General features: G+C 37.4%; 1 protein-coding gene across 4 annotated transcripts in view; it reads right to left on the reverse strand.

Annotated features, from left to right (window-relative positions):
• Positions 1-1,422: 1,422 nt before the first annotated feature.
• Positions 1,423-16,043, reverse strand: part of LOC124551499 (crossover junction endonuclease EME1) — a 208,141-nt gene continuing 193,520 nt past the window's right edge. For all 4 annotated transcript variants that reach the window (XM_047126448.1, XM_047126449.1, XM_047126445.1 and 1 more), the window contains exons 9-11: positions 13,765-13,963; positions 4,119-4,175; positions 1,423-1,555 (exon numbers count right to left, since the gene is read on the reverse strand). In XM_047126448.1, the coding sequence (XP_046982404.1) occupies positions 1,448-1,555; positions 4,119-4,175; positions 13,765-13,963 (364 nt within the window). In that variant the 3' untranslated portion in view covers positions 1,423-1,447. The remainder of the gene's footprint in view (positions 1,556-4,118; positions 4,176-13,764; positions 13,964-16,043) is intronic.

The following is a 16,043-nucleotide window of genomic DNA, read 5'->3' on the forward strand; positions in this document are numbered from 1 at the left end:
ATATGATGTTTGATTTTAGCCAACTTAGTACACCTTGTTAGAAAGGTCAGCACACTGAGAAGGTGATAGTTTTTTGGTGGCACTTGTGTACATTGTGCTACATTTGCGCCCTGAAGAGCAAAATTATATTATTCTCAGGTTTTCTCAGTGTGACTGATTAATAGTTTGATGTCATGAAATCTAATAAACAAGGATGTCGGTTTCAGTTTAAATAATGCTCAGGGCCTGGCATCCAATTAATTAAAAACTAGTCAGCCATCACAATCACACTGACAGAATTTGCATTTCACAGACCATCAGCACAAGCTCTGGGGAGAGGGGAAAAAAATTTGAAGGGTGTAGTGGGCGTTGGGAATTAAACTTGGCTGTAAATAGCAGTGTATGACTAACAGTAGTTCTCAGTCTGGCTGGAAACCAGGCACCAAGTCCACGCAGCATGTGAAGAATAAATAGCTGGATTGGTTATCAAAATTTGTGCATAAAATGGGAAAAAAAGCCTGGCAGAGCATCCAGGTGCACGCTATTAATCAGTCAGGCTGAGAGAACTGGAGAGATCGCATTTAATGGATTGACTGACAGTGCACTCCCACATTACTGCATCTATCTAGAATTTGTTTTGCAAGTATATGGCTGTACAGCCATATAAGTTAGCTGTACAATATTATTTATTTATTTATTACACTCTGTCTCAATAATTTCCAAACAAAGAGCATCTTACTAGCATGATAATTATAATTAGACCTTTGTGATACATACATACGAAAAACAACTTTTCTTCGTTTTATACATTTTGATTTGTTTCTATAGAAGCAACAATTATTCACCATTGTTATTACTAATAAATAAATGTTTAAAAACAGGAGAAATGTGTGTAAAATTAATGTTTCTGTCTTAGTGCAAAATGTAAACAAACAGTATCAAAACAAAGTCGCGTGACATAACAATTTGATATTTGTGACACGCACAGAACACTATGCTCATTTGACGTGTGTTCTTACTCAACAAGTTTTAGTGACACGGTCTGATACATGCTAGAAAGCTCCACCAACAATTTTGAAGTTTGCAAACAAATTTACAATACATATTGAGTCTGCTTGAATTCAAAGTTGCAATATTTCATTGCTGCAACTGTTACTTACACAAATTCAGTTCAGCAGGTTGTATTCTATGAATATTTTCTGGAATACTTTTGTATTCAATAATGAAGTAATATTCTGCCGGGGAGGTTACATATTTTTATTTACAATATGATAGTCACTAAAATAAATTTTTTGAAATATAACTTATCAACTACATTTTTAACAATTCTATAAAATACACATGCAATTGCATTATTTTAATTAATACACGATTTTCTGCTTTGAATAAAATATTTCTCAATACTGGTACACAGTTTTAAAACTTTTTATAAAAACAGTTTTAAAAAAAATTTGTCATGCATACAGAATTACAACAATTCATCTCCATCACTGGAATTAAAAAATTTAAAAATCTTCTTGCTGAGCTCAGGTCCTATTCTTTGTACAGTTGCCAGTGGCCCTGCTGCACGTCGCACCTAGTCGACAGAAAACAAGAATAAAGAAACAAAGGTCCAAATATAGATCAGGAAGATGGCTGCTAGACTACAGATTTCAAGAAAATGTGTTCTTTTCCTCTATTTTCAGCAATGCTGAAATGTTTATCTGATGACCTTGCAGAACCTTTGAATTACTGATTAGTAAGCTTATTTATTTGCACAAATGATACTGGCAGAGTGCAACCATCACTTCCTAAATATGGCTGAAAGCAGCATATTTTAGTGTAATTTTTAATGCCATGCGTTACTGTTTCTACACTTCTCAACCAATTTACAAATAGTGTCAGTGATGTGATATTACCGGTTGTGAAATAAAACACCAAAGCAGGTTTTTAATATCTTCTTGCAAAAATGGTTATATCTGCAAGTGGCTTAAGGTACTATTTCATTAACCAGTTTTAGCACAAATGCACTGTTCCTGTGTGATATTAAGATACCAATAAAAATTTGCACAGACACCATCTGAAACCTTTGTACTGAATTTATTTATTTTCTCTCAACACTTGTAATTAATGGAATAGCAAATACACTATTTTGAAATTAAAGATCAGTAATCACAGCTGTGACACATAAACTGTGTGTGTGGAAAAAGTAATGGATAATGCTGCAGAACATCAAGAAATGGGACAAAATATCAGAGTAATGAATATAAATGGACTACAAAAAGGGAGCGAAGATGGTCTAATGGGAGAGAATATTAGTGGATAGAACAAGTCTTCACAATACACCTCAATTCATCAAATGTCTCTGGACCATCATCCCATCAATTTGGACAGCAATTTAATGATAGCAATAGACAGCTAGTATTAACTATGGGCCACATCTACAGCAGCTGTTCATGACGTGTAGGAAGTCACAGACGAGCTTACAAAAAATACATTACTCCAAAGGACAGGTAATGCAATTGTCAAAAATGAGGTGAGTGTCATTTCACTGGTAGGTGGTTAACTGTCGTCTCAAGGAGAGCTTCACTGAGGCTTGATGCTAATTGATACCTACATCTACATATATACTGTACAAAGCATTATGAAATATATGGAAGATGGTAATTCCCATAATATCACCCACGGGGGTTTCTTCTCATTCCAGTCACCTACGGAGCATACGAAGAGTGACTGCCTGAACATATGTGTGTACACTGTAATTAATATCATTTTGTTTTCATGGTTCCTATTCCTAGCAAAATGATACATAGGGGGCTGTATTATGTTCCTAGGTTCCTCACTTGATTATGGTTCTAAGAAGTTTGAAAGTAAAATTTATGAAGGATAGCTGGTGTCTTCTTAAAGCTTCTGCCAGAACAGTTTTTCACTACATCTATTATGCACTCCTATGAGTCAAACAAAAGTGTCACCACTCTTACTGCCCTTCTTTGCATACGTTCAATACTGCCTGTTAGCCCGTACGTGATCATTGCAATTCTTATTCGCATAAACTGTTACTCCCAGTCATTTGTAAGAGTTGACTGATTTCTGCAGTTTGTGAAGTGCACAACTTCATATTTCTGAATATTTAAAGTAAATATCTAATCTTCGTTCAATTTTTCCTACAAGCTACCTGAATATTTGCGAAGGCTTTTTTTTCCCCTGACTATACTTTACAGACAACTGAATCTTCAGCAAAAAGTCTGACGTTACTGTCAGTCATATCATTAATATATCACATAAACAGCAAAGGCCACAACCAACTTCCCTGGGGCACTGCTGAAATAACTTCCACATCTGTTGATGAGGCCCGTTCAGGTTGTTATTCTGTATCCTCCCTACCAAGTAACTGTCAATCCAGTCACAAAGTGTGTATGATACCTCATGTGATCAAACTTTTCTGAATAAGTGTTAGTATGGTAATGAGACAAATGCTTTTTGAAAGGCAGGAAATACTGAATCTACCTGGTTGCCTTGACTGATGGCTTTCAGCAAATCAGATGAGAAAAGTTCGAGTTGGGTTTTGCATCATGTGTTTGCAGAATCCCTGCAAACCAGGCTGACTGTTTGGGATTTTTCCTTACATCTGAGCTCAGAATATGTTGTAAGATTCTAGAACATAAGGAAGTCAGAGATACTGGACAGTAGTTTTGTGGGTCACTTCTGTTACCCTTCTTACAGACCAATGTGACCTGTGTTTCTTCCAAGTACAAGCTTTTGTTCAAGGGAACTACAGTATGTAATAGATAAAAGCCGACCTAACTTCAACACAAATTCTTATAGAATCTGTTAGGGATTCCATGGACTCTAGGGCCTTGTTTAATTTCAGCAATTTTAGCTGTTTCTCAATGCTGTTGACACTAATATTTATATCATTCACCTTCATGGAGGTGAGAGAATTAAGCTGGATTAGTATATCTGCCCTATCAACCAAATAAGCTTTCTTACCTTGTAATGAATATATACATTTTCCTTATCTGCAGCTTTCATGTCAATTGGCATGTAATTATAGATTCATGTTGTAAAATGAGACAAAGCTCAAAGCAAAAATCCCTTTGTTTTTATTTATTGTTAAGAATTACAAAAATTGTAAGATCACGTGGATAATGATTACAAACCTTTATATCTTGCAGTAGCAGCAGCCCCTCTTTTTCACTTTTGCAGCACTTGTAGGCCTGCATGCAAAAATGAAAATAAATTAGTTTCCAAAAACACAAGAGATATGTAGTCTAGTTGAGGTCAATTTATGCAAGTAACCATAGTGAACTGTGCTTGCACCGAGGTTCCGGAACTTTACTTAATAGTGCAGTGAATGCACCCTCTATACCTAGTGGATGTGACATCAGGCAAGGGGTATGGGAAGGGTGCTCTGTTGTTTGTGACCATGGGGTAATTTCTGTATAAAGTGGTATTAGACAATGTGTCACTACATCACTTTTTATTAGCATGAAGAAAGAATTGCTCCAGTGTGCGTGTATGTGTGCACTGCATGGCGAGTGACATTTCATAAAATATTACAACAAAACTAATGCATGGTTAAAAGTCTACAGAGATGCACATATACACAGGTACGTCTGTAATAACTATTACTTTCCGGTTAAAAGTTAAAGTACTGTGTCAATATTATTATAAAATTTTTAGTTAACTACATTACACATGATTGCTGTACGTAACTGCATGAAGTGCCACCAAATGTTGGTTATAAGGGTAGCTGAAAACTTACTACACCCTGTATATATTCTTGCAATGTTTGTTTTTTCCTTTTTCTTCTGTAATTTATTTTCCTGCAACTGTTCCATGTTAAATTTTTGATCGCAAGGGGACACTAAAAATATTGCAACTTGGGACATTCCACACAAAATCATCCAGCCAAAAGCAGATATAAAACCCAAAGTTTTTGGTTGTTGTTGTTTTCAGTCCAGAGACTGGTTTGATGCAGCTCTCCATGTTACTCTGCCCTGTGCAAGCTTTTTCATCTCCAAGTACCTGCTGCAACCCACATCCCTCTGAATCTGCTTAGCGTATTCATCTCTTGGTCTCCCTCTATGATTTTTACCCTCCATGCTGCCCTCCAATACTAAATTGGTGATCCCTTGATGCCTCAGAACATGTCCTACCAATCGATCCCTTTTTCTGGTCAAGTTGTGCCACAAATTCCTCTTCTCCCCAATTCTATTCAGTGCCTCCTCATTAGTTATGTGATCTACCCATCTAATCTTCAGCATTCTTCTGTAGCACCACATTTTGAAATCTTCTTCTATTCTCTTCTTGTCTAAACTATTTACCATCCATGTTTCACTTCCATCCAGGGCTACACACCATACAAATACTTTCAGAAGAGACTTCCTGACACTTAAATATGCACTCGATGTTAACAAATTTCTCTTCTTCAGAAACTCTTTCCTTGCCATTTCCGGTCTACATTTTATATCCTCTCTGCTTCGACCCTCATCAGTTATTTTGCTCCCCAAATAGCAAAACTCATCTACTACTTTAAGTGTCTCATTTCCTAGTTTAATTTTCACACTATCACCTGATTTAATTCGACTACATTCAGTTATCCTCATTTTGCTTTTGTTGATGTTCATTTTATATCCTCCTTTCAAGACACTGTCCATTCTGTTCAACTGCTCCTCCAGGTCCTTTGCTGTCTCTGACAGAATTACAATAGCATCGGCAAACCTAAGAGTTTTCATTATTTCTCCATGGATTTTAATTCCTACTCCAAATTTTTCTTTTGTTTCCTTTACTGTTTGCTCAAAATGTAAATTGATTAACATCGTGTGGTGTCACCACCAGACACCACAATTGCTAGGTGGTAGCTTTGAAATCGGCCGCGGTCCATTAGTACATGTCGGACCCGCGTGTCGCCATTGTCAGTGATAGCAGACCGAGCGCCACCACACGGCAGGTCTCGAGATACGTACTGGCACTCGACCCAGTTGTACAGCCGACTTTGCTAGGACAGGTTCACTGAGAATTACACTCTCATTTGTCGAGACGATAGTAGCATAGCCTTCAGCTAAGTCAATTGCTACGACCTAGCAAGGCGCCATTTATCCTTTGCTATGTATCTAATGAAGCATGTACAGTAACACGACCAATGTTCACCAATTGTGGATTAAAGTTAAGTATTCCAGCAGCTATGTACTTTTCTTTATAGCATTCATTACATATCCCGTTTCAGACCTCACGCCAGCCTGCGTGAGTTTAAACGCATGCCTTTCGGTTACCCGTCACTGTGGATTGGCTGTCTTGCCAGTCCACAACACATCGGAGACAGGCTACAACCCTGTCTCACTCCCTTCCCAACCACTGCTTCCCTTTCATGCCGCTCGACTGTTATGACTACCATCTGGTTTCTGTACAAATTGTAAATAGCCATTCGCTCCCTGTATTTGACTCCTGCCGCCTTCAGAATTTGAAAGAGAGTATTCCAGACAACACTGTCAAAAGCTTTCTCTAAGTCTACAAATGCTAGAAATGTAGGTTTACCTTTCCTTAATCTACCTTCTAAGATAAGTCGTAGGGTCAGTATTGCTTCACGTGTTCCAACATTTCTATGGAATCCAAACTGATCTTCCCCTAGGTCAGCTTCTACCAGTTTTTCCATTCGTCTGTAAACAATTTGTGTTAGTATTTTGCAGCCGTGACTTTTTAAACTGATAGCTTGGTAATTTTCACACCTGTCAGCTCCTGATTTCTTTGAGATTGGAATTATTATATTTTTCTTGAAGTCTGAAGGTATTTCGCTTCTCTCATACATCTTGCTCACCAGATGGAAGAGTTATGTTATGGCTGGCTCTCCCAAGGCTATCATTAGCTCTAATGTCTACTCCTGGGGCCTTGTTTTGACTTAAGTCTTTCAGTGCTCTGTCAAACTCTTCACGTGATATTGTATCTCCCATTTCATTTTCATCTATGACCTCTTCCATTTCCATAATATTCCCCTCAAGTACATAGCCCTTGTATAAACCCCCTATACGTTCTTTGCTTACAACTGGTTTTCCATCTGAGGTCTTGATATTCATACAAGTGGTTCTCTTTTCTCCAAAGGTCTCTTTGATTTTCCTGTAGGCATCCTTACGTTTGTCCTCAAGCCATCCCTGCTTAGCCATTTTGCACTTGCTATCAATCTCATTTTTGAGACGTTTGTACTGCTTTTTGCCTGTTTCATTTACTGCATTTTTATATTCTCTCTTTTCATCAATTAAATTCAATATCTCTATCACTAGGATTTCTACTAGTCCTTGTCTTTTTACCAACTTCATCCTCTGCTGCCTTCACTATTTCATCTCTCAAAGCTACCCATTCTTCTCCTACTGTATTCCTTTTCCCTGTTTTTGTCAATTGTTCCCTAATGCTCTCTCTGAAACTCTCTATAACCTCTGGTTCTTTCAGTTTATCCAGATCTCGTCTCCTTAAATTTCCACCTTTTTGCCATTTCTTCAGTTCATAACCAACAGATCGTTGTTAGAGTCCACATATGGCCCTGGAAATGTCTTACAATTTAAAACCTGGTTCCTAAATCTCTGTCTTACCATTATGAAATCTATCTGAAACCTTTCAGTGCCTCCAGGCCTCCTCCACGTAGATAACCTCCTTTCATGATTCTTAAACCAAGTGTCAGCTATGACTAAGTTATGCTCCATGTAAAATTCTACCAGGCGGCTTCCTCTTTCATTCCTTACTCCCATTCCATATTCACCTACTACTTTTCTTTGTTTTCCTTTTCCTGCTATCGAATTCCAGTCTCCCATGACTATTAAATTTTTGTCTCCCTTCACTATCTGAATAATTTCTTTTATCTCATCATACATTTCTTCAGTCTCTTCATCATCTGCAGAGCTAGTTGGCATATAAACTTATACTACTGTGGTAGGCATGGGCTTCATGTCTATCATGGCTAGAATAATGCATTCACTATGCTGTTCGTAGTAAAATCTGTAAAGAAGTGGAATCTGGCAAAACTGAAGAATGAAGATGTTGTGCCCTTTACAAACAGTGTGGAAGAAAACTTGGAATGGTGAGATCGAGTTTGAAGGCATCAGAAAAATGGGTTGCCATCAGAGATGCAGTTCTCAAAACTTTTGAGAAAGAAGTTTGAAAAGTGGAAAAAAGGAGGACTAAAAAGGCATAGGTTATACAGAATGTATTGGATAAAATGTCTGAGCAGAGAAAATCGAAAAATGACTCTTCATAAGAAGGAAAACGACAATATAGGAAACCGGTCAATGAACTGAGGAGGTCTACTGAGAAAGCAAGACAAGAGTGGATGAAAAAGCACAATCAGGAAATACAAAATTAGAAAGGTAAGGAAAAACAGATGCAATGTACAATGTTGCAGAGGGTACAACAATCAAAGAACTACAAAAAATTAGCAAGCAAGAAAGCTAAACAAGCAGGGAAAAATAGCAATGAATACTGAAGAAAACAATTGTATGGAAGGCATACATATAAGATCTATATGATTCAACAGCTGATCATGAAAGTTTAATCTTAGAGGATGAACAAGAATGTGGCAAAAATCACTGGGGCCCAATAATACAAAAATGGGAGGTGAAGAAAGCAATCAAGAATCTTGAAGAAAGGAAAGTGATGGCTATGATCAAATACAATCTGAGGTACTGAAGGCCTTAGAGAATGATGCTATAACTAGAATTACGAATCTGATCAATATAATATATGACACAGGTATCTGGCCTGAATATCTTAAGACCAAAGTGGTTCCCTTATCAAAGAAATGCAACGCCAATCAATGGAAAGATTAAAGGACAATTACTTTAATATTCCTGTCACGAAGGCTGTGCCCAGGATAGTGCTGAGAAGAACAGAAAGGAAAATAGAGGAGAAGACAGGAGTAGGTCAGTTTGGATTTAGAAAAGGAAGAGGAACCTGAGATGCACTTAGATGTTTGGGGATGATGGCAGAAAAATTTTTGGAAGTGAACAGAGAAACATTTGTCATTTTGTCAACTGGGAAAAAGCATCTGACACAACTGATTGGTATATGGCGCTGAAGATTCTGGAAGATACTGTGTAGATTGAAAGGACAGAAGGTTGCTGTATGTGACAGAAAGTGGTAGTTTGAGTAGAGGAAGATGAAACTGAAGAGGTGGGTACTGAAGGGGGTGTGAGGCAGGGTTGCTGTATGTCACCAGCAATTTTCAATACATTTGATGAAAAGCTAATCATTAAGGCTTTGGAAAAATAACAAGGACTTTAATGGGAGGAGAAGGAACAAAAACCAACAAGTACACTGATGATATAACTGTGCTAGCAGAAATGGAGAAAGAGCTCCAGGTAATGATCGAAAGTGTTGTAAGTGCAGTTAAAGAGTTTGGAAGGAAACTGAATATTGGCAAGACCAAAGTGATATGGTACTAGATGGAATGGGTCAATCCATACAAAGTGGTCCAAGAAAAAAAATAATAGGTTGTTTGACCATTTCAGAAAAAAAAATTATATTTGCTGGGTGAATTCCCCAATGTTCAGTAGCCACAAAAATATTTTTTAAAAAATTTATTATTTTGAAATGTCGGCCATATTTGTTCCAGGCCGCATGTGTTTTTTCGTATTTGCAAGTATCTACATTTTTTACAATTATTCAGTAGTGGATTGTTCTAAGCCTTTCAGATAAAATGCATTTAGTTCAACACACACTAGGCTATAAATTAACATCATTATCACTTAGCTGAATGTATTCTTTAACATATTTTTAATAGGTTCAAAGTTATCAGACACAAATTAAAAAAACTCAATTTTTGAACAGTAATTTTCCAAACAAAGATTAATTTCTCTGATTTAATATTTTTTCCTTCTATTACTATATAGTACAGTAACTTTTTATAGAGTATCAATAGTCAGTATCTTACACTAAAAAAAAATACACTATTTTAAAAAAACTGATTTTTTAAAAATTTTCCTTTTTGTGGCCTGCTATATCTTTGTTGAGGGACCAGATAAAAATCTGAAAATTTCACAATTAATAGGCCTTTATGATATCAAACTTCAGTACAAATTTCAACTTTGAGATTCAATAGAGTCATGGTATGAAATACTTATTTTTGTGATAATGGATAGACAGGAGGATATTTTATGTTTTTGATCCTTGATGTGTAGTGAACAGGCATAAAGCATGTTCATTCTCTACCACGAAAAAGGTATACAGATAGATACACAGTGCGTATTCATTGATAAGTTGTGTTGCAAGCAAGGCAGGACTTACGAGGAGTCTGCTAAAATATTCCATATGATCAGGCATTGAGAAGTACATTGATGGTGTGGTGTGTTTTTAAGACATGGGTTTTACAAGGAAGCTGAAAAGCTTCTGTCCTCCTTGAAATCTGCTGTTAATAACAACATTGCACTTACTCTATTGCTGTGTAGGTCCACACAGTTTAAGGTGCAATAGCTCTCAGTAGTTGGTGTTTTAACAACCACGATGCAGTATGCAGTATCTTCAAATATTCTGGTTAGTTACTCATCACAAGGAAATGAGCAGACAATTATTTGAGATAGAAAAGCATCATAATGTTGCTATTTCAGCAAGACATTGCAATCTGTCACACTGCCATCAACAAATTTGTGTTTTATGTGTGATGAGTTTCGCTGCCATCTCAGTTACAAAAGTTGTGCATTTCCATCCTGTGATTTAATGCCTTGTGGTACATTAAAACCTAGTTTTACAAGAATAAAACTCTCACAGACTTGATCCTAATTAGGTGATTGAACGCAGCTGGCAGAATAGATAGCCAAGTTTGTGAGAGAGTGCTGGATAGAAAGACTTACAAAGAGCTATAATAAATGGAGTTACATCCAAGATATTGTTTTCCATTCTTAAATCTTATGTACTGAAGAGAAATGTGTTATGTCTTGTGTTCCTGTTCAAATTACATTAATCTCAAACACTATTAGAAGTGGCGTACTTTCTGAAACACACATTTCAATTGAAGAAAAACCTAATAATTGAAATAAAGAGAAAAGATAAAAGTGAAAAGAAAGAGGGTGGGGGGGGGGGGGGGGGGGGGGGGAAATCACACATAATGGAGGGGCAGTAACAAAGGAAAGAAATACCATGGGACAGAACATTACATAAATAATGTACAAACAAGGGGAAATAAATTATGGCAGATATGTGGAGGACAAAAGGAGGCAATAAGATAGCATCAGGAATATTTAGCAAGCTTAAGGTGATGGGACCAATCATCTGCAGTAGTTTATGTTTCTATGTGTTAGACTCTGAAGTGGTGTTGCCACACGGGAAAATCCAAGCTACACAATTGGTGACGTCTATTGTGCTATAAAGCACATTGGGTGACAGGGAATTGGGCGATGCCAGTGTGTTAACATAATGGTAATGCTGTCCACTTAACAGATTAAAGTGGCAGCAGGAGAAAATACAAATAAAAGCTGCGGAAATGTTTAAGCTTTCAGAGCCAGTGGCTCCTTTTTCTGGAAACTTTAGAAGCCTCTGACACATTTTGCTGTTGACAGATGCTTGCATGAGCACTGTGTGTTGTTGTATATGGCACATTTCCTTTGCAATTTAAATTATTTTTGTTTTTTTCTCTCGTTTATGTTTTATTGTTTAAGTATTATTCTGCTGTAGCTGGATATAGTAATATTCTTTGTTAGAGTATTGGTTCTTACCAGTCAAAATTACAAAAATTTAACATAGAACTAAAACAATGAAAAATTCCCAGAATTCTAAAAAAACTCCCAGGTTTTTCCCAGTTTTCTCCCAGATGAAAAATTCCTGGGCTTTTCCCATATCTCCAGATTGTCCCGGGTCATATACACCCTGTGATAGAACATAATCTGAGACATCAAGGGATCACCAATTTAGTACTGGAGGGAAGTAGGTAGGTTGCAGTAGTTATTCAGAGATGAAGAGGCTTGCACAGGATAGAGTAGCATGGAGAGCTGCATCAAACCAGCCTTTGGACTGAAGACCACAACAGTAACAACATGGATCCTTCGCTACACCTTCATTCACTATCTTTTGAATACACTAATAAATGAACAAAAAACTTTAAATGACACACTTGAGTGTTGTTTTGCTGCTACTGGTATTGCTCTCACTTGCAAGCAGAAATTTACTAATGGCCTGTAGAAACACTGAGCGTTTTATGTGACAGCAGGTGAATTTAATTTCACGCTGTGCAGAAACGTGTTGTTAAACATAGTCTTTTAACAGCATTTTCTGTAGGTACTGTAAGAGGTGTCAAAGAAGAGACTTCTTGCATCAATTTGTCTCAGCCTGTATGCCATGAAACACTAAAAAATTGCTGAAACCTGGAACTATTAATAGAGATACGTCAAAATTTTGAGTTCCATATATGCAACCAGTAGCTCTTTTAACCACAAACATAAAATACTTTATCATTTTATTATAATGAACTGTATCAAAGTTACATGTTTTCAGCAATATTATGAAAAGGATTGATTGCTACTCACCATATAGTGGAGATGTTGAGTCGCACATGGCACAACAAAAATGCTGCTAAACAAGTAAGCTTTCAGCTATCAGTTGTCCTTTTTAAATTTTATTGGCTAGTCTAGATTTCAGCTAGAAACTAGCCATTCTCAATGCACTATTATTTTTGATCAATTCATGTAATGCCTGTTGGTTGGGCTTCATCCACAGTTCATTGAATACTTGAATTGAGTATTCAATGAAGTGTGGATGAAGTCCGCCCAACATGCATTACATGCATTGATAAAAAAAAGATAGTGCACTGAGAATGGCTAGTTTGTAGCTGAAATCTAGCTATGCCAATAAAATTTAAAAAGGATGACTGACAGCTGGAATCTATTATTTACAAGTCAATATAACAGTCGCTGCATGTAACAGCTTTCTGAATGCAAGGTAACCTGAAGTAAGCTTTCGGCCAAAACGTCTTCTTCTGAATTAGAAGACACACACACATACACACACACACACACGACCACTGTCTCTGGCTGCTGAGGCCAGTGATGCCTGTCTGGGACTCAACATCTTCGCTATATAGTGGGTAACAATGTATCCTTTTCATAATACTGTAATTTTTCTATCCTGGATTATCCATTACATGTTTCTGAGGAACATTTAATGCACCAGTGCCTTGAAGCACCATATTTTTGTATCATGCAAGCTATAATACCAAAACCAGCAAAAATATGGTATAGCTAGTGTTATATGTGAGCAAACTATGAAGGAAATGTGTCATGTGTTGTAGCAGTTTGAAGATCATAACTAGTTTCAAACACTGATTAGTGTGCGTCAACAATGGGGCAAGTTTGCAAACTGAGATTGTTATTTGAACAAATCCACAGTTTAAAATAAGGATATATTTATTGCACTCTCTTGTTTTATAAGCACAGGATGTGTCTTTAGAGTATATACTCTAACATGACTATATAGGTAGAGGGATAGCCATGACACAATTAGGCACAAGAGTCAATGAAATACGAACAACATTAACATGATGAGATAGATTGTACAAACTATAATAGAACACCAAGAGCTCTCTCAATAAATATTCGCTGATTCCACCTGTGACAATTATTATAGACAACTTCAATCCAAACAAACTACAGGTTTACTGCGCAAACTGTCACCTCAGACAGTGAAGAAAGAATTGCCCTAGGAATTCACAATAGCCTATCACAATTTAATCATTTGATGTAGTTTTTCTGTTCTTGGTTAAGTTTTAAGAAAAATGATACAGCAGTAGAGCATGCTATTAACTGGAACACTGCAAGATACACATTTTCTGTTTACCTCTAGAAGGGCACGTGGTGAAGGGTAAACAGCGGAAATAGCTTCGGCTGTGGCTAAGCTCGCCAGTGGGAACTGGCATAGCTGCTGCCGCCACAGCTGCAGCATCCCGTTGCCGTGTTTGTCCACCTTCACACAGTCGTTAGAGTCACCTGCTGCAAACCAGTCTGTCTCTTTCATCTGTTCCTCCTGCTTTTCCAATCTACATAAACACATTAAGAGTATATATGCAAACAGACAGGTGAAAATGTAAAAGAATTTAAGCATAGAAAAACACTTATTTACCACTTGTTTCACCAATTATTTATTTTTTCAACCTAGGTTTTAGGTTATTAGTCTGATGTCTGGCAGGGCTAGTAAAGAACACCAATAAGGAAAGGACAGAGTGCTATCCACCACATACAGAAGGCACTGAGTCATACAATGAAAAAGAATGCTTGAAAGATTTCACCTTCCATATAAGTTGTTTTTATTATATTATTTTTACGAGAATGCGCGTGAGTTTTCTACTTCTGAAAAAGGCCCCTATCTGAAAACTGAAATTCATTGTGCCTACATGCGACTAAACGCCTCTTGTATGACGTGAAAAGCAGTCTACAATTGGTACAAACATAAGCATGTTTTATCCATTATGAGCTGTCAGAACACTGTGATTGTATAATTAAAATGAACAAAATAAACCATAACCACGATAATTCCATTGCTTTTTATCATAGCTGAAATAATACTTGGCCACACCAACACACAAATGTGAAACAGACGTATAAATATTACATTATTTCTGCAGGGAAATATTGCCATTAAGAATGAATGTAGAGCACCAATATCATGTTACTGGTCTCCTAAATAATTTATCAAATAATGAATGCTTACTATTTATTTTCTTCATTGTAATCAACCACAATACTGTACAAAAACCTGTAGAATATGATAACTATTAACACAGAGGCAAGGAATATTCAACAGAGATGAAAACTGGATGACAAAAAGCTGTGGTCAGAGTAATATTATACAGCAGCAAGTACAGTCATTACTCCATACAGGTCAACAATTCGTAAGCAGCATGTCCACAGAATCAGTGAATCAGTTGGGACATTCTCCATAAGTTCTGTAATAAAGCTGCTCATTCCTCTCTCAATGTAATTCAGAGTTCTTGAATAGTTGAAGACGAGAGTGTCACCTGTGGACCACCTAACATAAGAGTGTCCCCACATATGATATTCAGTATCTGGGTCTACTATATACCAATGTCACACTCCTTAAGTGATTTCTTCATTCTCCAGTGTCTCCATAAAACAGGCATCTCTCTGAGCTCAGAAATAAATATTCCACAACATTTTGGCAAAATATCGTTATATTTAGATTAGATTAGATTCAGTTTTTGTTCCATAGACCCAAAAAATGAGTTGATTCTCGTGGGTGTGGAACATGTGGGTAAGTATGACATACAAACATAAAACAGTTGAATATAATACTTACTACCCCTGATCATTTGTCAGGAGATAGTTGAAAATAAGTTAATACAATGCAGTAAACTGGGACAGCTAACACACTACTGGCCATTACAATTGCTACACCACGAAGATATTGTGATACAGACGCGAAATTTAACTGACAGGAAGGAGGTGCTGTGATATGCAAATGATTAGCTTTTCAGAGCATTCACACAAGGTTGGTGCCGGTGGCGACACCTACAACGTGCTGACATGAGGAATGTTTCCAACCGATTTCTCATGCACCAACAGCAGTTGACCAGCATTGCCTGGCGAAACGTTGTTGTGATGCCTCGTGTAAGGAGGAGAAATGTGTACCATCATGTTTCCGACTTTGATAAAGGTCGGATTGTAGGCTATCGCGATTGCACTATACAGTATCGCGACGTTGCTGCTCGCGTTGGTCAAGATGCAATGGCTGTTAGAATATGGAATCAGTGGGTTCAGGAGGGTAACACGGAATGCCGTGCTGGATCCCAATGGCCTCGTATCACTAGCAGTCGAGCTGACAGGCGTCTTATCCGCATGGCTGTAACGGATCGTGCACCCACGTCTCGATCCCCGAGTCAACAGATGGGGACGTTTGCAGGACAACAACCATTTGCACGAACAGTTTGATGACGTTTGCAGAAGCGTGGACTATCAGCTCTGAGACCATGGCTGTGCTTCCCCTTGACACTGCATCACAGACAGGAGCGTCTGCGATGGTGTACTCAACGACGAACCTGGGTGCACGAAAGACAAAACATCATTTTTTCGGATGAATCCAGGTTCTGTTTACAGCATCAT

This window comes from Schistocerca americana, chromosome 1 (genome assembly GCF_021461395.2).
Source record: "Schistocerca americana isolate TAMUIC-IGC-003095 chromosome 1, iqSchAmer2.1, whole genome shotgun sequence".
Lineage (NCBI taxonomy): Eukaryota > Metazoa > Arthropoda > Insecta > Orthoptera > Acrididae > Schistocerca > Schistocerca americana.